The sequence below is a fragment of the Lepidothrix coronata genome, unplaced genomic scaffold (assembly GCF_001604755.1).
Source record: "Lepidothrix coronata isolate B3197 unplaced genomic scaffold, Lepidothrix_coronata-1.0 Scaffold147, whole genome shotgun sequence".
Lineage (NCBI taxonomy): Eukaryota > Metazoa > Chordata > Aves > Passeriformes > Pipridae > Lepidothrix > Lepidothrix coronata.
The window spans coordinates 464,183-484,295 of record NW_016690327.1 but is presented as its reverse complement, the minus strand read 5'-3'; the positions used below and the strand labels follow the sequence as shown (position 1 = coordinate 484,295).

Genomic DNA, 20,113 nt, shown 5'->3' with positions numbered 1-20,113 from the left:
GCTGTGGGATGCTGGGATGACTGTGGGGTTCTGGGATGGCTGTGGGATGCTGGGGTAGCTGTGGGATGCTGGGATGGCTGTGGGATGCTGGGGTGGCTGTGGGGTTCTGGGATAGCTGTGGGATGCTGGGATGGCTGTGGGATGCTGGGATGGCTGTGGGATGCTGGGATGGCTGTGGCACGGGATGGCTGCAGTGGCACAGCCAGACTCCCCTCACCTTCTGTCCCGCCGGTCCCGCAATGCCCGGCTTTCCCGGAGGACCCTAAGGACACACAAAGGAGCAGGGTGGCAGGGATGTCCCCACCACGGGCACCATGGGGACACCGTGAGGATGTCACGATCCAACTGTGGGTCCAGCTGGGCAGGAGAGCTCCAGAGCCCACATTCCTACCTCTTTCCCAACGGGTCCATCTGGTCCCTGCTCCCCCTGTGAGACCAAAGTGTGAGGCAGTGACCAACCACAGTGGTGACCACAGAGTGACCACCGGTCACCAGTCCTCGAGGTCCCCACTGCACTGGGGTACCGGGGGCTGTGCTGCACTCACCGGTGGTCCGGGGTGTCCCGGGGGTCCCGGCTGCCCTGGCATCCCTGGCAGACCTCGCTCCCCCACGGAGCCACGCTCACCCTTCAGCCCCTGCACGGAGGAGGGAGCGGGAGCACCAGAATCAGCACAGGATGAGGATGGGGACCCCCAAACCCACTCTCCATGGCACCCACCCAGCCCCCATCCCGACCCCACATCCCACGGCTGGGGCTGTGGTGGGGGCTCCAGGACTCACCACTCCAGCCAGGCCAGCGGGACCCGGCTGTCCCGGGCTGCCAGGGGGTCCCTGGGGGCAGAGACAGGGGTGTCAGCGGGGGGGCCATGGGTGATGACCCCACTCCTGGCACCGGAGGGAGTCCCTGCTGTGATCCCCCCACAGGCACCCTCCTGGTGCACCACAAGGGGTGGGTCCAACTTACGATGAGCCCTGGGGGTCCCTGCCGGCCTTGGGGTCCCATGGGCCCAGGGTCACCCTGAGGAAGATGGGGTGATGAGGAAGGCAGGGTGTTGAGGAGGAAGGCAGGGTGAGGAGAGGCTGCACGGTGCCCAAGCAGCTCAGTGGTCCCACGCCCACCCACCCCTCACTCACCTCAGCTCCCGGCCGGCCAGGGCTCCCCGGGGGACCGGGTTTGCCACAGTCACCCTAAAAGGAGGAAGGGACATTGTGAGCAGAGCAATGCATGGATACCCTGGCCCAGGACTCAGGACCCTGGGGATGTCACCACCAAGTGTCCCCATCGCTCACCTTTGGTCCTGGGAGACCCGGGTGTCCCGTCTTCCCCTTGAAGCCCTGGAGAGAGAAAAGAGCTGGGTGGGGGTCCCAGCTCCCGCCAGCAGAGCAAGGCAAGTGACCCTGACCAGGGCCCCCATCCTCCCCCTGGGTCTCAGTGTCCCCAGGAACACACAGTGGGACAGTCCTGGCTCAGGGGACCCCCAGGCCTGGTTGCAGGGACGTGCCAGGCACTGAGTGCCAGGGAGGGGTGACAAGGAAAGCTGTCACTCACCGGAGGACCCATCATCCCTGGTGGCCCAGGGGGGCCTGGATCACCCTGGAGAGAAAGAGACACGGGTTGGGAATGTCCTGGGGGGGCTGCAGGGTGGCTGTCCCCCACCAGCACCCCAGAGAGCCCCCGAGCCTCACCCGTAGCCCCGGCTTGCCGTCCTTGCCATCCAGTCCTTCCAAGCCAGCGGGGCCCTGCGGGGACAAGGTGAGGATGTCAGAGGGTGGTTTGCACTGAGGGGCTCTGGGGGTCCCCGAGGGACCTGCTCTGGGCACCCCAGGCCATGGCAGCAGATCCCTGGGGAGTAAGAACTGGTCCCTGGGGGATGGGAATAGCCAGCAGCGCTCCCAGGAGCACCATGACATGGGTGGTCCTGCCCCCTCTGCCCCCGAGGGTGACACATGGGGAGGGTCTTACCTGGATGCCTGGAGGTCCTGGGGGTCCAGGGGGACCTGGCATCCCCGTGGGGCCTCGCATGCCCTCGCTGCCCTGTAAGAGCCACAGGAGGTCACGGGCACAGCTGGGGCACCAAACCAGGCCAAAGCCCAAGGGACGAGCGGTGCTATCACACAGCCACGTCCTGGGGGCACTGGCCCATGGCACTCACCTTCTCAGCCATGGGCCCTGGTGGCCCAGCTGGACCAACCTTCCCTGGGAAGCCAGGGGGACCCTAAAGAGAAGGGGGTGATGAGTGCGGGGGGTCCCAGCAGCAGAGCCCAGCCCACGCATCCCACTGCCTCCAAACTCATTTTAGCGGGATTGCTCTGGGGCTGCTCCCTGCATCTTATCCCACAGGATGTGCCCATGTTCCCCTTGTAGAACCCCCCATCCCCATCCCTGGCCCCGTGAGGACATGGGGACACAAAGCCAGGGATGGGCATCACCTCCCAGGGACACCCTGCTGTGCTGGAGCATCGCTCCCAGCGGGAGGGACTCACCGGTGGTCCCGGGAAGCCAGGCTGGCCCTGGAAACCCTGTGGAGAGGTGAGAGCTGAGCCAGACCCCAACAGCCACGCCCTGCCCACTGGGGGTCCTGGGGGTCCCTGTGCCCCTGGCGGTGCTCACCTGATCCCCCTTCTCGCCGGCGCTGCCTGGGAGCCCCCGCTCTCCCCTTGGTCCCTGTGGAATGACGGGATGAGGTGGTGGGGAGCACCCCACTGCACCCACAGCCTCCTCCCTCCCTCCCCACAGCCCCCCGGGGGCCGTCAGGGTGGGCACCTACCGCGGGCCCTGCGGGACCGGGGGGCCCGTCCATGCCGGGGGGTCCCTGGGAAGGCAGGAATGGGGTCAGATGGATGAGGCTGGAAGGGCCTCAGCCCTGGTGCCCACTGTGAGGGGGCACCTGGGAGAGCCCCCAGCCCCTCTGCCCCCAGAGCACGGCCCCCAGGGACTCACCAGCTCCCCTTTCTCCCCGGGGGGGCCCAGGTAGCCTCGCTCGCCTTTGATGCCCTGGGGAAGGAAGGAGATGGAGGGCACAGAGTGGGGCACTGGGCAGGGAGGGGACACGGATGGGACATGGAAGAGGAAGGATGGGGGCACAGGCAGGGCATGCACAGGGCACAGATGGACGGGGAATGGAGGAACAGGGCAGTGGATAGGGCACTGGGAATGTGTGGGATGGGACTGGATGGGTGGGACAGGGATGAGCCCTGCAGGGACACGGTGCTCGGTGCCCACTGGGGGTCCCCCAACTGCAACATGGGGGGTCCCAGTGAGCACCAGGAGGGACATGGGGACCCCTGAGGGGATGGGGGCTGGCAGAGCCTGCCTGGCTCCCCACAGTACTCACGGGCAGGCCGGGGGGGCCCATTGCACCGGGGTATCCAGGCTGTCCTGGAGGTCCCTGTGCAGGAGGAGGAGGAGGATGAGCCACCTGCAATGCCCCAGCCAGGTGCCCAAAGCCCACAGGGCAGGAGTGTCCCCCCTGTCCCCTCCTCCCACCCCACTCACCGGCTCCCCTTTGGCTCCAGCGAGCCCAGCAGGGCCACGTTCCCCTTGGAGACCCTTTGGGAGGAGAAGAGAGGAGCTGCAGGGGGTCTCCTACAACCCCTGCCCGGGGCTGTGCCCGCCTGGCAGCAGGACCTGGGCACAGCCCATGGGATCTGTGATCTCCACCAGCCTCCCTGGGCACCAGGGAGGACCCGTTTGGCACTGGCTGGGCTCCCTCCACCCACAGCACAGCCGGGTGGGCACCATGGGCACCCGGTTCAGTCTGAGCCCGAGTGCTCAGACCCAGACACTGGCATTGCTGCCTGTGCCCCCCACGCGCTGTGACCTGCGGGCAGGACCCACAGCTCAGCCCTGGGGGGACTGCCTGGGGTGCCCAGCTCCTGGCACCCAGCACGTGCCCCAGCCTGGAGCCTCCCATCCTCCCAGGGGACAGCTGGGAGCCCCTGGGCTCCGTGCCATGGGACCTCGGGGGTGGGTTAGTGGGGTGACGTGGTGCCGAGGTGACACGGGCTGGACAGGACACGCTGGCACACGGCAGAGCGACGACCCCCAGAGCCCCCCAGAGCCCCACACAGACCGTGGTGTGACATTAGTGGACGAGGGGACACGAGCAGGAGGGCCGGATCCTCCGAGAGCCGCCGGCACAGCCCCACCACCAGCTCCTGCCGGGAGCGAGCGCGGGCGGGAGCAGGAGGATGGAGATGGAGATGAGGATGGAGATGGAGATGAAGATCAAAGTGGAGATGGTGGTGGAGGCTGAATGACCACAGAGGAGAGAGCAAAGGAGGAGGAGGATGAGCCCAGGCAGCGCTGGCTGCACAGAGGATCCTCCTGGTCCCCACGAGGGGCTTCCCTGAGGGCAGCTGCCACCAGGTGCCACCCAGCCCATCCCCTGGGGTGGCAGGTCCCCGGCACACCAGGAGCCACTGAGCTGAACCAGGTGCCACGATGATGAAGGGACCCAACATGTGGCACCAGGACTGGTGAGTGCCAGCGCCAGATCCCTGAGCTCAGGAAGGTCATTCCCAGATCCCGGTCCACCGAGACCCCCTGCTTTGGGATGGAGGAGGTGGAAATGGCAGGATGGAGATGGTGTGGAAGAGAAACGGGGCAGCTGTGCTGCGGCTGCTCCCAGGGGGGGACAGGGACAAGGGACACAGCCAAACCAAGCGGCAACGACACAGGGCACAGAGCAGAGCCGTGCTGGGTCCTTACGGGCAGTCCGGGTGCGCCCGGCGTTCCAGGAAAGCCTGGGGGGCCCTGAGGGGAAAAACAGGGAGGTCACGGCCTGGAAAAGGCACGGGGGAGCCTGGGCTGAGCCCTCGGGGTGCCACAGAGCTCCTGCTCCATCTCCGGGCTGGCAGCACCTTCACCTCCATCTCCAGGCTGGGACGTCCAGGCCATGCCGTGCCCCTCTGCCCATCACCACGGCCTCAGGGCACGGGGCAGCCCTCTTGGCAACTTGCTTTTAGGGCCTCCAAGCCCCACAGGACCACACCATGATGGCCACACAGCCTGGCAGCCCTTCACCCCGGGCACAGGTACTTACAATGGGCCCGGGTGGTCCGGGGGGTCCCCGCAGTCCTGGTGAGCCCTGGGGAGAGATTGAGGTGTCAAGTGTGACCATGGGGACAGGGGGGAGAGAGACCACCTCTGAGGGGCACCGAGGGACCAGCCATGGCCCCTGGGAAGGGCTGGAATGGCAGGGGGTCCAAGGAGGGGTTGGAGCTCACCCACCTGCTCTCCTCTCTCTCCAGGGATGCCTGGGGCACCCGGTGACCCGGGATGGCCAGGACAGTCAGTGTCAGGGCTGTCACCCTGCAGGGAGTGGGGATGTGTCAGAACCGCGGGCTGGCACTGCCCACTGCCCACCACTGAGCCCTGCCAAGCCCCCCCAGAGCAGCCTCTACCCCCCTGAAGCCCCATCTGCTCCCATGATGGGGGTACAGCCTCTGCAGCACCCTGGGAACCAGGGAGTCAGACTGGGATATCAGCTCATCCCCAGGAGCAGGGAGAGGCCAGGGGGGACACTTCACTCACCCGAGCCGCCTCCTCTCTTGGGAACTGGGTAAAGCACTGGAAGAAAACCCAGGAGTCACCCAGGGATAAGCCTGGAGGAGCTGTGGGGCACAGTGGGGCTTGGAGCCCCTCACCCCACATCCCTCGGGGGCTCAGCACCCACTGCTCCAGCCTGCACTGCAATGGGACAATCCCATCCTCCTCCCAGGAACCCCACTGGGGCTGGCAGGGATTGTATGTGTGTCCTGCCCACATTCCCAGTAGGACCAATGTGCCCCAAGCATGTCCAGAGCGTGTCCAGAGCGTGCTCAGAGCGTGTCCAAAGCGTGTTGCTTCCCACAGCTGCCACACCATCCGAGGCCCAGGGAGTCGGGAGCGTCTCTTCACCTCACCCCCCCCAAGACCAGAGGTGTGGAAATACTCACGCGGGCACAGCTCTCACTGCCAGGGGCACCCGGCATGCCCCCGTCCCCCTTCTCCCCCTCGACACCCCTGGGGGCTTCCAAGGCTGCCTGGAGCTGGGCACAGTCCCCACAGAGAGTCTGGGAGGAAAAGGGGGGGTCAGGGGCGCCCCGAGGCGTTTGGGGTCCGCAGGGCAGGAAAAGGTGACACATCCCCACACTCTCACCTTCAGCACCTCGATGTTCCTCTCAGCCATGACGGCCAGCGGCCCCTGGGAGCGATGGAGGGAGGGAGGGAGGGATGGACGGAGGGTGGGAGGGATGGAAGGAGGGAGAGAGGGACTGTCCCACAATAGGGGAGCAGGACATGGGGCACAGGGGACACTGCCATGGGCAGGGGCACCACCTACCAGGTCTCCAGCAGGCCCAGGCAGTCCTGGCAAACCGTTGTGTCCTGGCATTCCCTAAATCCAAGGAGAGAGTGGATAAACCCCGTGCTAAAAGCTGGGCAGCACAAGTCCCGCTCCCACCTCCTGTCCCCTGTCACTCACCTGGCGACCGGGGGCACCGGGGGGGCCGGGGGGACCAGGGGCTCCGGGGGGACCCTGCAAGACCCCAAAACACAGTCAGAGAGAGGCAGGGGGTGAGGTGGGGGTGGGTGGGGGGTGCAGCACAGCACCCACCTGCGGGCCTGGCTGTGGCTGCCAGGACATCCCAGTCCACAGCCCTGGGGCTCCCTGGGGACGAGAGAAGGGGAAGAGAGGGGAAAGAATTTGGTGGAGGGGGGGCTGAGGGGGATCAGGGTGTGCCCGTGGGGGTGAAGCAGAGCCAGGGGTGCCCATGGGCACTTTGTGGCACTTACTGGCATCCCGGTGTAGTTGGGGTCCTGGCGGGGGCTGAGGGGGCAGGAACACTCCCCGGGGTCTCCCTGTGGAGAGAGAGGAGGTGAGGGCAGGGAGGGCAGGAGGTGGAATGGGGGGTACAGGAGGTGGAACGGGGAGGTACAGCCCCACCTAGACCCCAACTCACCTTCTCTCCCTGGGCACCCTTCTCCCCCTGCCAGGAGGAAAGGTGGAGTATGAGCGGGTGGCCCCTGGTGCCCCCAGTGCCCCCCACCCACAGTGAGCATGGGGGACACCAGCTCAGCCCACGCTCTGGGCACGGCCCCCCCAGGCACCCCCTGCACGTACCGGCTGCCCACCGGACCCGGGGAGCCCCCGCTGCCCTTCAGGGCCCTGTGAGGAAGAGGAGGGTGAGGAAGCTCCTTGGCTCGACCCCTGGCACGGTGACTTTTAGCCAGGGTTGAGGGGCTGGGGGGTGGCAGTGCCCATCCCAGAGGGCAGGACATACCGGTGGCCCGGTGACACTGGTCCCTGGTGGTCCAGGAGGTCCCACGGCACCTTTGGGCCCCGGAGATCCCTGCAGAGGAAGGACAGCAGGAGTAGGGGGCAGGGGGGGCACGGAGGGCTGGGGGATGCTCCCTTACCTTGGCACCTTTCTCTGCTGCCATCCCCGGGGGTCCCTGGGGTCCAGGGGGGCCCTGGGGGCAAGAGAGGGTGTTAGTTGTCCCAGACAGACCCCCAGTGAGCCGAGGGGACAGCACTGTCCCCAGGGTGGGCTGGCCAGGACCCCCCTGCCACTGCCCACAGGGAGGGCTGACGCTGCAGGGGGATGATCCCCCCGCTTGCAGGAATTGGGGGGCTGGTGGCTGCCCCATCTCCCAGGACTGGGCACCCTAAAATGCTACTCACGGGTGTCCCGGGGGGTCCGGTGCTCCCGGGGTCTCCCTGGGAAAAGCAGAGTGTGTGAGAACCGGCAGAGCAACCCGGCATGGCACGGCATGGCACGGCCTGGGCACCCCAAAACCCACCTGTGGTCCCGGCTGGCCGATCCCCCGCGGTCCTGGCTCACCCTGGGGAGATGGAGGGGCAGTGAGGTGCCCTCAGGACCCCCAGCCCCAGCCCCTGCACCCCGCTCACCTGCAGCCCCTTCAGCCCGGGAGGGCCCCGGACCCCCGGCAGCCCCGGCTTCCCCTAAAACACAGCAGGGTCACCCCGAGGGCACGATGCCACTGGGCACCGTGGCCATGGGGAGGGGGCACTCACGGGTCTGCCTGGCTGGCCGATGCCAGGCGGGCCCTGGTCCCCTTTGGCTCCGGGTTTTCCTGGGATGCCAGCCACGCCTGAGAGGTCCCCAAGTGGAGCAGCACCCGGCTCGCAGGGGTCTCCCTGTGGAGGAGGGGATGGGAGAGGCATGGAGGGGTGGGGGACACCACAGTGACAGGGGACAGGTCCCCAAAATATGGGGGTCTCACCTTCTCGCCTTTGGGGCCGGCCGGACCCCTGATTCCAGGCTCACCCGACAGCCCTGGGACACCGGCCATGCCCGGCGTGCCCGGGTCCCCGGGGCTGCCAGCGTCCCCCTGGCAAAGAGAGGGCACGTGGGGAGGGAAGGGACATGGCACGCAGGGGTCACAGCCGCCTCTGCCATCACCAGCCCCGCTGGGACCCCCTCCCAGGCCCTCTCACCTTCTGCCCCTTCTGCCCAGTGTCGCCCGGTCTGCCCTGGGGAAACGGAGGAACGGGTCAGACTGGAGCATCCCCCCCAAGCTGGGCACTGTGGGCACGGGGGGCACTCACCGCTCTGCCCGGGGGGCCACTCTGGCCCCTTTCTCCCGGCGGTCCTGGCACAGCCACCACTGTCGCTGCCCCTTGGAGGGCCTGTGGGGTGGGAGGGCACTGCCCGCACGGCTCCCCCTGCGCAGGGACATCCCGCTTGGAATGTGGTTCTGTGCCCACCTCAGGGCTGTCCCGTGCAATGAGCTGCACAGGTCACAGCTGGGGAGGTGGCACGGACAGGGCAGGGAGAGGGGTCCTGGGGGTCCCCATGGCAGGGCTCACCTTCTCTCCTTTGAGCCCCTGCACACCCGGGTCACCCTTCTCTCCCGGGAGCCCCTGCACCGAGAAGCCACGGCAGAGGTGAGACCACGGCACCCAACACCCAGTTCCTGCCCACCCTGGGCTGCCAGTATCCACCCTGAGCCCCCACATGCCCCCTGCCCACCTGTGCCCCCACTCACCGGTCTGCCCGTGGGTCCCAGCTGGCCACCGTCCCCCTGAAATGGAGCAGGGTCAGGGACAGGGACATGGTTGGGGTCAGACAAGGCTGCCCCAACCCCATGGGGTGATCCAGCCATTCCCACTGACTCCAGCCATGCGGGAAGGGGGGTGGGTGTGGAGGTTACTCACCTTCTCACCCTTGATCCCAGCCAGCCCAGGGAGCCCCAGGTCACCCTGCTGAACACCCCCCATGGTCACACCCCCGGCACCCTCAGCACCCCTGGGGTGACCGGGGTGTCCCCCCAGCACGGGATGGGGGGGCTCAGCCCCAGGACTCACCGGCAGCCCCGGCTCACCCTCAGACCCCTCAGCAGGGCCCCGGCGCAGCGCGGCGAGGACACGGACATCGCAGGACAGGCACGAGTCCCCCTGGGGGGTGGGACAGGGGACAGCTCAGGGGGCTGCAGGGGCTCGCAGGGAGGGTGGGACAGAGGGTTGGACACTCACCTTCTCCCCCTTCATCCCCTGGATGCCACGATCTCCCTGGAAAGGAAACACAGGAGCTGGGCTGGGTGCTGCCAGCACGGGCTGGACGGTGCTTGGTGTCCCCAGAGGGGGACAAGCCAGTCGACCCCATGTCACCTACCCTGTCCCCTTTGGGTCCTGCAGGGCCGGGTCTGTCCTGGGAAGGGGGAATCAAAGGGAGCATCAGGGATGCTGAGATGAGCCCCTGCCCTGCCCTCCACCCCACAAGCCCCCAGGTTCAGACTCACCGAGACCCCGTCCCTGCCGGGCGCTCCGGGCTCTCCCCTGGGTCCTGGTTTGCCGGGCACCCCGATGGCACTGAGCGTCCCCTCAGTGACAGTGGGACACACCTCACACGGCTCACCCTGCCCAGTGGGGACAGTGAGACACAGCCCAGGCCGGGGGGTCCTTGGAGTGGCCCCCGAGCAGCCCCGAGGTGAGGGATGGGCACTGTGGTGGGGCTGTGCCAGCACCAGCCCATGGCACCTACCTTGTCTCCTTTTGGCCCCAGGGCACCGGGGGGACCCTGTGGGAGGAAGGTGGGCAGGGGGCTGCTTCAGGGAGCCCTGAGGCGAAGGTGTGCCCTGGCAGTGCCACCCAGCTCCCCCTGATTCTCCACCAGCTGTGGCACTGGATGATCCCAGCCCCGAGCCAGGCCGCCGGATCACTGGGTGATCCCAAATCCCTCTCAGCTCCTGGGCTTGGATCCCGCCACTGCTCTGGCCAAACAGCCCCAACCCCGAGCCAAAAAACCCGTCCCTGACCCCGGGCCTTGGCTCCAGGCTCCTGGTACTCACGGGTGTCCCAGGCGATCCTCCGGGTCCAGGAGCTCCCGAGCTGCCCTGGAGCCAGAGACGGGAAAGCCTGAGCCCAGCAGGGGAAAACACCGCAGCCCTTGGCACCCCTGGGATACCCTTGTCCCCCCGGGGGGGTTCCTGCCCCCCAAGCCAGGTCCTTGAGCCACCCAGCTGGGGCTTGAGCTCGTGGCAGCCCCACCAGCCAGCACTGGCTCAGCAGTGCCAGATCCAGCTCCTAATCCCAGTGCCCACCAGCCCCCCTGGGCAGGGAGGGGCAGCTGGGACCCCCTTCCCTCCACTCACCTTCTCTCCCTTCGGACCCGGAGGGCCACCAGGGTCACCCTGAAAGGGACAGAGGGTGGTGTTAGCTCTGGAACACCTCACCCCTTCCCACGGCAATGCCCACTGGGCACGTCATCCGGGCACAGGCACAGGGGTCCTTACCGGCTTCCCTGGAAAGCCAATCCCTGGAGATCCTGGCTTCCCTGGGGGTCCCGGCTCGCCAGCCAGCCCCTCGGGTCCCACAAGGCCAGGGTCACCCTGGAAGACAAGGGAGGTGTCAATGCCAGTGCTGCCACCAGGTGCTTCATCTCCCACCTCCTCCCCCCCAGACCCCCACCCACCTTCTGGCCCTTGGGGCCCACCACGCAGATCTCTCCGGGCCGGCCCTGCCGGGAGGGGAGCAGAGTGTGAAGGCTCTGTGTGTGCACCCACGGGCAGGCTGGTCCTGCAGCTGGACCCCACTGCCCAGGGGATGCCCAGGGGGCAGGGGCAGGGACCCCCTGGCACTACTCACATCACGCCCTGGGCGCCCCGGCTTGCCCTGCAGTCCCCCATCACCCTTCTGGCCCTTCTGGCCCTGTGGGACAGATGAATGTCACCTGTGCTGTCACCCGTGGCATCACCCACACTGTCACCTCTGCCATCCAGGTTGGCTCTGGCAGGTCCTGGCACCACTGCTGCCACCCCAGGGGACACAGCTCAGGTGTCCCTGCTGCAGTGCCAGGACCCACAGAGGGGCTGGACTCACCTTCTGCCCGTCAGCACCGGTGGCCCCGGGGACACCCTGCGTGGGAACAGCAGGAAGAGGTGGGTGCCCACGGGTGGGCTCGTGCAGGCACCCACGGGTGGGTTCGTGCAGGGTCTCCTCTGTTCTCACCTCCACTCCTTTCATCCCCCCACCACCCACCCACAGAGCTGGACCCTCAGGGCTGGACCCCGGGCACACCAGCCACGCAGGGGGGGCCACCGCAGTGTCCCCACCCCGTGTCCCCACAGCCGAGTGTCACTCACCACCTCTCCACGCTGCCCCTTCTCGCCCCGGGGCCCCTCAGCACACTGGGGAGGAGGAGAAGGAGGTGAGCGGGGTGGCAGAGGTGGGGAGGGGGGCTCAGGGAGGGTCGGGGTGGTCTCACCTGCACGGGGCCGCCGGGGTGGGTGCGCACACAGTCCATGCCCTGTGGAGGGGGGGAGGTGGCTCAGGGGCTCTGCCCAAACCACCACGGCCAAGGGTGGGGGGCCAGGAACACCCCCAGGGCAGCAGGACCCCCATATGGCAAGGACCCCACAGAAGGGTCCCCACCCAGGATGTGGTCAGGGACACTCACACGGTCGCCCTTGTCCCCCTTGGCGCCGGCAGTGCCGGGCAGGCCACGCTCACCCTTGGTGCCCTGCAAGAGAGGGGAGGTGTGGGGGACAAAATGGGCACAAGTGTCCCCATGTGTGCCCACAGCGGGCCCACGGCTCCAGGCAGGGATGCTCCAGGCACAGCATGGCCACATCCCTGCCAGGGCTGGCCCCTGGGTGTCCTGGGGGTGACAAACCTACCTTCGGACCTGAGGGACCAAGTGTGACCTGGGGAGAGAGGAGGGAGGTGTCCTGGAGCCCCCCATGGTCATGGTGGCTCCAAATGGCAGCAGGAGAGCCCCGACCCCGCCGTGGTCCCCATCCTCCCCACGCCCTGTCCCCAGGTGCCACCTCAGGAGCTCCAAACACCCACCAGCCCCCCACCAGCCCCCCCACACCTCCAGCCAGCGGTTGCTACAGCAATGGGGCCACATCTGGAAGGGATCAGAGACCTTCCCCACAGCCAGATGTTGCAGGGCCCCAGGCCAGGAGGAGCTGTGGGTCGTGGGGGGCCAGTGGTGATGGCAGAGGGGTGGGGGACACCCCTGAGCCAGCACCCTGGTGGCTTTTGCTGTCCCCAGCTCCCAGCCCAGCCAGGCTGGGCCGGGGTTCCCCTGTCCTGCCAGCACAGCCCAGTGCCACACTCACGTTTGCTGATGCCATCTGTGCCGAGCAGGGAGGGCACTGGAAGAGACAGGGATGGGGGCTTGGACCAGTCCCACTCACTGCCCATGGCACCCCAAACCCTACAGCACCCACCCCTCCATGGCACCCACACCCCCGTGGGCACTGCCCCGCTCCCCTGGGCACCCCAAACCCGTGGGGCTGCCCCAGCAGCATCTCCCCACCAGCTCAGGGGTGCCCGTGGGTGGGCACAGGGAATGTCCTGGATGGAGAAGGGAAAACCCACTGTGTGTGCTCCCTGGGGACATGAAGAGCCTGGCACCCAGCTCTCCCTGTGGCTTTGTGGCTTGACCACGGCTCCTCCAGCCAAACCAGCCACTCCAGTCTGCTCCCATGGGATCGGGGACAGGCAGGATGGGGCTGCAGGACGGACCCTGTGCTCTCACAGGCCCCAGCCCACACTGCTGGACCTGATCTACACCCCTGGGATCCCCAGCAGGATCCCACCACTGGGACACAGCAGCCCTGAATCCCTGTGGCAGGACAGGGATCACACAGACACGCAGGGCTGAGGAACAGGAGCACTGGAGACGCTTCCCAGCTCTGGCAGCGCTCCGGAGACGCTCGGAGGGAACAAAGAGGCCCTTGGCCATAGCTGGGATCACTCCAGCAGCAGCAGAGAGCAAGTGGGGCCTCAGTTCCTGCTCGGGGGAGCAGAGCAGCCGCTTCTGCCCTGCTTTTCCAGACCTGCAGCTCTGGCAGCAGCGGAAAGTTCCCAAATGCCGCGGGGCAGACCCAGCCCAGGGGGTGGGTGGGCCCCTGGGATGGCACCGGCGGGAGGAAGGGGAGTGGAGCTGGGAATGGCAGGACCAGGACAGCCGGGCTGGGACACGCTCTGCACCTCCCTCACCTTCTCCTTGGGATCCTCCTTCAGGCTGCTCCTCCCCGAGGTTCTCACCGGCTCCTGTGGAGAGAGAGGAGTACCCCCGGGTTATCCCAGCTGTGCACTCCTGGGTGCTCCCTCTCCACGAATCCTGGGTTATCCTGCCTGAGACGCCCATGGATGAGACCCGTCTCGGCCAGAGCAGACAGTGGTGGGACCACAGGAGCCCTCCCCTCCCTCATTCCCAGGGTCCCGGTCACCGCCAGCTCCCTCCCTCGCCTGGCGCGGTGGAAAGAGCGAGGCAGGGATTTTCCAGGGGCTGGATCCGTGCGGCTGCGGGCTCAGCAGCACCGGGCACGGCAGCTGAGCCACTGCCCATCCCGCGGGGCTGGGACCGCTCCCCGTGCTGGGATGGGGATGGGGACGGGGATGGGGACCGGGATAGGGACGGGGATGAGGATGGGGACCGGGATAGGGACGGGGATGAGGATGGGGACCGGGATGGGGACGCCGGAGCTCACGGTGCCCAGCGGCTCCTCCAGGCAGAAGCAGCGGGTGTAGACCCGGCCCTCGGGCTGTGGCACCATCTCGATGAGGTTGCTGCTCTGCATCAGCTCCGCCTGCCGACGGGTCTTGGGAGCTTCCGTCTGGCACTTCGGGGAGAGAGAGCTGCTGTGGGGGGCTGCCGAGGGGAGAGTCGGGAGCCCCAGCCCAGCCCGAGCACCCGGCGTGACTCAGGAGAGGGATGTACCCACGGGGACAGGCACCGCGAGGCCACCACGAGCAGGAGGTGACCCACAGGGGAGAGACTGGCCCTCATCGAGCCTCAGTTTCCCCTCTGGGGAAAACCCTGCCCGTGCACAGGGCAACTCCAGGGTCCCGCTGGGATTGGGGTGGGGGGTTCGGAGGCACTCACCCCGCTGGCCGAGATCTCACAGCACCCCTCCTGCCGGGCCAGCTCGGCATCACAGTAGATCTGGGCTTGCTGGATGTCAAACTGCAGTGGGTGGGGGTGGCAGGTCAGGGGTGGCAGGTCAGGGGTGGCTCCAGGGGGGGCAGGGGTGCCCTCACCCCACGGGCACTCACCCGGACCGGGGTGCCACGCACGGTGTCCAGCCCCAGGAAGGTGTTTCCCTCCAGGGCCAGCGCCCGCCGCGGTGCCAGCGGCTTGGAGGAGATGGAGGAGCAGTCGAGGTGGACGGAGACGGCGTGGCCCTGCACGGCCACCACCACCTTGTGCCACCGCCCGTCGAACAGGGACGCCACGGCCTTCCCCGCGAACACGGCGCTGACGAACGCGGCCCCTGCTGCCCTGGCCTGGAACTCCAGGCTCTTCTCGGGGCCGTGCACGGACAGGGAGAGCTGAGCACAGAGGGGACAACACTCAGGGACGGCTTCTGGCTGTCCCCGCGCTGCTGGTGCATCCCGCCGCCTTCCCGGGGCGGTACCTGGGGGTATCCCTGCCGGTCGGTGACCTGGAAGAGGTACCAGTGCTCCCCGGTGCTGTTTTTCTTCAGCAGCAAGGTGAAGATGAGGGTGAAGGTGGGGGGCAGCCCACGAGGAAACACCTGCCTGTGGGGAGGGTTGTCAGGGGCGCCGGACCCTGCACCAGGCTCTTGGACTGGAGTTGGCACCAAGGCTGGTTGCAGCACCCATCCCTGTGGCACCCATCCCTGTGGCACCCATCCCTGTGGCACCCATCCCTGTGGCACCCAGTGGCAGCATCACCCCAAGAGCCCCCCGTGAATCCTGCCAGGCTCAGTCCCCACCGGTGGCATCCCAGATGCCATCGTGGTGGATTCAGCCCCAGCTGCACCTTCCCCATCCCTGCCCCACACCCTGCACCCCAAACACAGCCCTCCTGGGGTGGCTGCAGCACCCAGGGCCACGCACTTATCCCCACAGTATCCAATTTTCCCCTGGGAAGCCAGGAAATACAGCCACAACCCCCAAGGCTCCGTGGGCTGGATGGCAGCCGTGGCAGTTCCCCAGTGGGACTGTGCCCAGCTCTCCCACAGCCCACTAAACCACTGGAAATATTTGCTCTGGGTTCTGCTCCGCTCTCGGCCTCAGCTCCACGCCAGCGATTTTCCAAACCACCCCTCTGGAGCTGGACCAAGTGATGGGGAGCAGGACAGAGCTGGTGGTCCCCTCTGTTCTCCATGGGACACGGGGACATCCTCGCTGGGCACCGAGGTGCCCACCTGGAGCTAAGAACCTGGGTAGGGTGGTCATCCCCCACTCAGCACTCCCCACAGCTGGATCTGGGGTGCCACAGGCACCCAGCCAAGAGCAACACCAGTCTGGAGCCATCCTGAAGCCACCCCAGGATTTGGCTGCCCAGGTCAGGAGCCAAGGCCGGGTTTCCTCGCCCCCAGGAGAGCCCCATGCCCGCTGTAGCTGCGTGCCAGCCCTGGGGCGATGTGGGGACAGGCTGGAGGAGGCAGCCGCGCAAACCGCAGCAGCTTCCTCCAGGAACAGCTCCCGAGGACGTGGATCTGCTCCCGCCTTGCCACGCTGCAGCACCCCCTGCCAGCCCTGGCACTGTGGGGCGGCACAGCCACGGGCACAGCCGGGCAGGACGCCCCAGAGACAGGGAGGATGAGGCCCAGGCTCCGTGTGCCTCCCCCAGCAGACCCCCCCAGGCCCTGCAGTGCCTGCTCGGAGCTGTGCAGCGTCCTGAGCTCGTCTGGACCCCGCGGGCGCCTGCCAAGCGCAACCACAGAGCAGCCACAGAGCCCTGGTTGCGTAAGGTTTGGCCACCACCCAGCTGAGCCGCGACAGCCCCTGATTTACTTTCTAGGAGGAAGGTGTCTGGGCAGCCCTGGGGTCCTCTGTGTCTCCCGGGGTGCCGTGGAGCTGCCTGGTGCCCCCAGCACGAGCTCAGGGCAAAGCCCACCCAGCTCCCCTTGGGTTCCATCCTTACAACACACAGGGATGGTGCCCGGGGGAGCTTTAGTCATCCAGGGCCACCCCGTGGGTCACCCAGGGCCACCCCCTGAGCCCCCCCCCACTCACTGGGTGGGCTGGACCAGGGGCACAGCCCCCAGCCGCAGCACCGTCGGCCCCCGGGGGCTGCGGATCTTCTTGACGGACGAGATCCTCAGCAGGTCGAACCTTTTAATCAGGTTAAAGCCTGCAGGGCAGAGCGGAGCAGGTGAGACCTGGCCCTGCCACACCGTGATGCTCCCCAGGCAGGGCACAGAGCCCACCCCTGGGGTGCCAGGGCTGCCCAGGGACCCCGTTTGCAGGATGAGAGAGGCTTTCCTTACCTGTTATGTTCTCATACTTGTCCCCAGCCAGGTCCTCGTCCCAGAGCTGCGGGCACAGCTCCCCTGCAAGGCAAATCAGCACATCACCGTCACTGCAGCATCCCCAGGGGCACAGTGGGACAAGCAGGGTGGCAACACACAGAGTTCCCCAAGCCCAAGAGGGTCTCGAGGTGCTTCCAGGAGCTCATCCCAGCCCCTCAAAGCTGGTGGCAGCACAGATCCAGCAGGGATCTGCTCCCACAGCAGCACTGGCTCCTGGGTGCCTGGAGGAGAGAAGCTGGAACCCTCCAGGAGCAGTTTGGAGGGGATAGGCAGTGAGCTGAGCCAGCCCCTTCATCTCCTACAGCCAGTTCACCAGGTGAAATGCTTTTCCCAGTTCCTGTGTGTTTTGCCTCAAAATATTTCTGCAGCTGGAATCAGCATCAGGAGACTCGGACGGGTGCCACGGACACCCACAGTGGGGAGATGGCACCCAGGGCTGCCCTCTGACCTTCCTGTCCCATCCTGGTGACAGCTCAGACCCAGTGGCCCAGGGGACAGGCTTTAGGGTCCAGCCAGGGGACAGCAAGAGGCTGGAAATGCCATGTGAGCCGTGATCACGGGGATGTTGCTGCTGTTTGCACTGATAAATTACTGCTTCAGCAGCATCAATCCACCTCCTCTGAACGCACCAGATGTTCGGAGGTGTGAGATAAAGGAGTAAACAAGGGGGTAGTGAAAGAGGAATTTGTTTTGTCTCCATGCACACCAGCCCCGGAGCAGGGATGGCCACCAACAATTCACTCGCCTCTTCCTTGGCTGTTCTTGGGGGGATGTCTGACCCCCCTCAGCCCCATTGCTCACCTCCACCTCTGCCCTCAGAGAGGGCCCTCAGGCATCACTACAGTGCTTCTCCCCCAGGCTGACCACTCACGTGGGGTCAGCAGTGGTGTGGGGGGGGTGCCCTCACCCTCTGGACCCCCGACACGGCAGCAGCAGGGGGGGCTGCGAGTGTCCCAGCCGGGGGCAGAGCTCCCTCCTGCTGGCGCTGAGATCATCCTCAGCAGGCCAGGGGACGGAAAGCAGAGCATAAATCACCCCGGCCCGATTCCTTTGAAGCCTCTCCCAGCCCTGGTGCAGATCCTAAGGGAAAATCTCATCTGTCCAAGCCTCAAAGGCCAGGAGATGGGAGGCCATGCCGTGCCGGGCAGCAGGAGCTGGTGCCGGCTATGGGTCCCTCCCACGGGCAAACCCAGGCCCCCCGGACGAGCCACTGCTCCACCCCCACAAAGCCTGATGCAACCACGGCATTGCTGCCAGCGGCTCCTCCCCGGCATCCGCCTCGAGCTCTTCCCACACGGGGACCCAGGCACAGCGACCCCGTGGCCAGGGACACCCAGAAGAGACCCCTGTGGGCTCAGCCATCGTCTCTCTGTCCCCCACTGCGCGTGGGCAGCCTCCACCATGGCATGGACCGTGGCCAAACCTCTTCCCAGCTGGCAGCTGGAGGCCAAAACTCCCTTGGGAGCTCTGTGCATCCCTGCCACAGCCCTGAGAGGTCCTGGCTCACCTACCCCACACGTGCTGCCGGACGCGCCGCCGGCGCTGCCAGCTGGCACCGAGCGTCCCGCGGCCGGAGCGCGGCCAAGCCCAGTCCCTCCACGAGCACGGCCAGGGCTGCGGGGGCGATGCCGGGGTGTCCCTGGGCTGGCTCCCCACAGCTGGGCTCGCTCAGCTCTCCCTGGCCCCCTGCCCACACGGGACGCTGAGCAAAGCCCCACAGCCTGGAGCAGCCGGCGCTCAGCAGGGAGCCGATGTCCGTCCACAGCCACTGCTCCAGTCGTGGCACGTGGGGACCACGGTGTCTCCAGCCACCCTGCCATCCCTAGGTCTGACCAAACCCTCCCCAGGGACATGCAAGGAGGCGGCTGCTCCCGTGCAGACCCCGAGCCCTCTCTCATGGTGTCCCTTACCTTCCGCCGGCGGCAGCTCCTTCCCCTCGCAGGCACTGACGAGCACCGTGAGCACGAGGGCCCAGAGACCCCTCATGGTGCCCGTGGCAGCAGCTCAGGGCCAACACAGCTGCCTGCAAGGGAAAGACATTGGGCAGCAGCGGGATGGGCAAGCAGTGCCTGGTGGGCACCAGTCCATGGTGGGCACCAGTCCATAGTGGGCACTAGCCCATGAGGTTGCCAACACTGGGATACTTCCAGCAAAGCCACCAGCATGGAGTTGGTCCTGACCCTCTTGGCCATGGCTCCGTCAAATTTTGGGGTTCAGTGCGGCCTCCCCCCATCCACTGCTGGACCACCATCTGCTCCACGCCCACCCCAAACACACAGGGCAAGCCCCAGCATCCCTTGGGTTCAGTCCAATCACAGCACCTGGATTCGCTCCAAACATCCGGAAACATGAAGACTGAGGTTCCCCAGAGTGGAACTGGGCACCTACTGTATGAACCCCCCAGGAAGGTCTTGCTCCCTCCTGTTTTATCTCCCAGTCCCGAGTGGATCCCGGGGTGTCTCAGGCCCTGCAGGTCACCCCGACCTGGCCTCCCTCCTGCTTCCTGCCACGAGGCAAGGCCGGGCTGCACGGAGGGAGACAGAGTCGGGACAGACCGGACACGCTCCGGCTCCACTGGCTGCTGCCAGAGCGGGACGTGAATCCCTGAGCCTTCATCCCACGCACAGCACCCGGGGACCCCCGTGAGCGGGGACCCACCTCTGCACTGCCTGCACTGGGCTCTCCCGCACCCCCTGCTCTTCCCTGCCTGCGACCCAGCCCCCCTATCCCAAAACACAACCCCTGTACCTCCCGGCTCCTCTCTGCTGCCTCCCGGCTCCTTTGGTCTGCCACTGCCTGCACCCACCCCCGCTCCCACCCTTGCACCCTCTGCCCACTCCTGCACCCACTCCTGACCCCCCCTCAGTACTCCCCTCCCGCTCCCCGCCTTCCCTACCCCGCACCCTCCGCACCGGCGGGTCCCCACGGCCCCGGGGCAGTGATTAACTCCGGTTATTAACGGGGAATCCCCGGCTCGCCCTGTCCCGTCCCTCCCTGCCGCGGGGCCGGGCTCCGCCGGGCTCTGCCCGCTCCCGGTGCGGGGCCGTGCGGGGCTCACCTGCGCGGGGCTCGGCGGGGACGGGGCTGCCCGGACGGTGCGGGACACCGGGAACTCCGCCGCGGGACACCGGGAACTCCGCCGCGGGACACCGGGAGCCGCCGCGCCGCCCCCGCCGCCTTCTCCGCCTCCCTCCGGGGGGGCCCGAGCCGCCCCCCAGCGCTGCCCGCCCTCCGCCCCCCCCCAACCGGGGGGGGCCTGCGCCGCCGCCCGCCTTCGCATCCCCGCCCTCCTCCTCATCCTCCTCCGCCCCGGGTGCCTCCCCCGGCAGCGCCCTCCTTCCCCTCCCCACCCTCCTTCTCCCCCTTCGG

General features: G+C 67.2%; 1 protein-coding gene across 1 annotated transcript in view; it reads right to left on the bottom strand.

Annotated features, from left to right (window-relative positions):
• The window catches only part of COL16A1 (collagen type XVI alpha 1 chain), a 21,588-nt gene extending 1,731 nt beyond the window's left edge, over positions 1-19,857 (bottom strand). The window contains exons 1-66 of the mRNA XM_017828314.1: positions 19,803-19,857; positions 18,655-18,767; positions 16,703-16,765; positions 16,449-16,566; positions 14,879-15,002; positions 14,517-14,792; positions 14,347-14,427; positions 13,952-14,083; positions 13,458-13,511; positions 12,572-12,607; positions 12,125-12,151; positions 11,905-11,967; positions 11,713-11,754; positions 11,591-11,635; positions 11,328-11,363; positions 11,094-11,156; positions 10,921-10,965; positions 10,742-10,837; positions 10,601-10,639; positions 10,298-10,342; positions 9,991-10,026; positions 9,749-9,865; positions 9,622-9,657; positions 9,483-9,518; positions 9,315-9,404; positions 9,165-9,212; positions 8,996-9,031; positions 8,817-8,870; positions 8,556-8,672; positions 8,445-8,480; positions 8,231-8,338; positions 8,022-8,144; positions 7,896-7,949; positions 7,787-7,828; positions 7,668-7,703; positions 7,403-7,456; positions 7,267-7,335; positions 7,107-7,151; positions 6,946-6,972; positions 6,779-6,844; positions 6,600-6,653; positions 6,468-6,521; positions 6,327-6,380; positions 6,144-6,188; positions 5,941-6,057; positions 5,537-5,572; positions 5,234-5,314; positions 5,046-5,090; positions 4,712-4,756; positions 3,497-3,550; positions 3,336-3,389; positions 2,942-2,995; positions 2,769-2,813; positions 2,612-2,665; positions 2,485-2,520; positions 2,154-2,216; positions 1,964-2,035; positions 1,687-1,740; positions 1,550-1,594; positions 1,291-1,335; positions 1,135-1,188; positions 965-1,018; positions 781-831; positions 546-635; positions 392-427; positions 218-262 (exon numbers count right to left, since the gene is read on the bottom strand). Of these exons, the coding sequence (XP_017683803.1) occupies positions 218-262; positions 392-427; positions 546-635; positions 781-831; positions 965-1,018; positions 1,135-1,188; positions 1,291-1,335; positions 1,550-1,594; positions 1,687-1,740; positions 1,964-2,035; positions 2,154-2,216; positions 2,485-2,520; positions 2,612-2,665; positions 2,769-2,813; positions 2,942-2,995; positions 3,336-3,389; positions 3,497-3,550; positions 4,712-4,756; positions 5,046-5,090; positions 5,234-5,314; positions 5,537-5,572; positions 5,941-6,057; positions 6,144-6,188; positions 6,327-6,380; positions 6,468-6,521; positions 6,600-6,653; positions 6,779-6,844; positions 6,946-6,972; positions 7,107-7,151; positions 7,267-7,335; positions 7,403-7,456; positions 7,668-7,703; positions 7,787-7,828; positions 7,896-7,949; positions 8,022-8,144; positions 8,231-8,338; positions 8,445-8,480; positions 8,556-8,672; positions 8,817-8,870; positions 8,996-9,031; positions 9,165-9,212; positions 9,315-9,404; positions 9,483-9,518; positions 9,622-9,657; positions 9,749-9,865; positions 9,991-10,026; positions 10,298-10,342; positions 10,601-10,639; positions 10,742-10,837; positions 10,921-10,965; positions 11,094-11,156; positions 11,328-11,363; positions 11,591-11,635; positions 11,713-11,754; positions 11,905-11,967; positions 12,125-12,151; positions 12,572-12,607; positions 13,458-13,511; positions 13,952-14,083; positions 14,347-14,427; positions 14,517-14,792; positions 14,879-15,002; positions 16,449-16,566; positions 16,703-16,765; positions 18,655-18,730 (4,128 nt within the window). The 5' untranslated portion in view covers positions 18,731-18,767; positions 19,803-19,857. The remainder of the gene's footprint in view (positions 1-217; positions 263-391; positions 428-545; positions 636-780; positions 832-964; positions 1,019-1,134; positions 1,189-1,290; positions 1,336-1,549; positions 1,595-1,686; positions 1,741-1,963; positions 2,036-2,153; positions 2,217-2,484; positions 2,521-2,611; positions 2,666-2,768; positions 2,814-2,941; positions 2,996-3,335; positions 3,390-3,496; positions 3,551-4,711; positions 4,757-5,045; positions 5,091-5,233; positions 5,315-5,536; positions 5,573-5,940; positions 6,058-6,143; positions 6,189-6,326; positions 6,381-6,467; positions 6,522-6,599; positions 6,654-6,778; positions 6,845-6,945; positions 6,973-7,106; positions 7,152-7,266; positions 7,336-7,402; positions 7,457-7,667; positions 7,704-7,786; positions 7,829-7,895; positions 7,950-8,021; positions 8,145-8,230; positions 8,339-8,444; positions 8,481-8,555; positions 8,673-8,816; positions 8,871-8,995; positions 9,032-9,164; positions 9,213-9,314; positions 9,405-9,482; positions 9,519-9,621; positions 9,658-9,748; positions 9,866-9,990; positions 10,027-10,297; positions 10,343-10,600; positions 10,640-10,741; positions 10,838-10,920; positions 10,966-11,093; positions 11,157-11,327; positions 11,364-11,590; positions 11,636-11,712; positions 11,755-11,904; positions 11,968-12,124; positions 12,152-12,571; positions 12,608-13,457; positions 13,512-13,951; positions 14,084-14,346; positions 14,428-14,516; positions 14,793-14,878; positions 15,003-16,448; positions 16,567-16,702; positions 16,766-18,654; positions 18,768-19,802) is intronic.
• Positions 19,858-20,113: the final 256 nt, after the last annotated feature.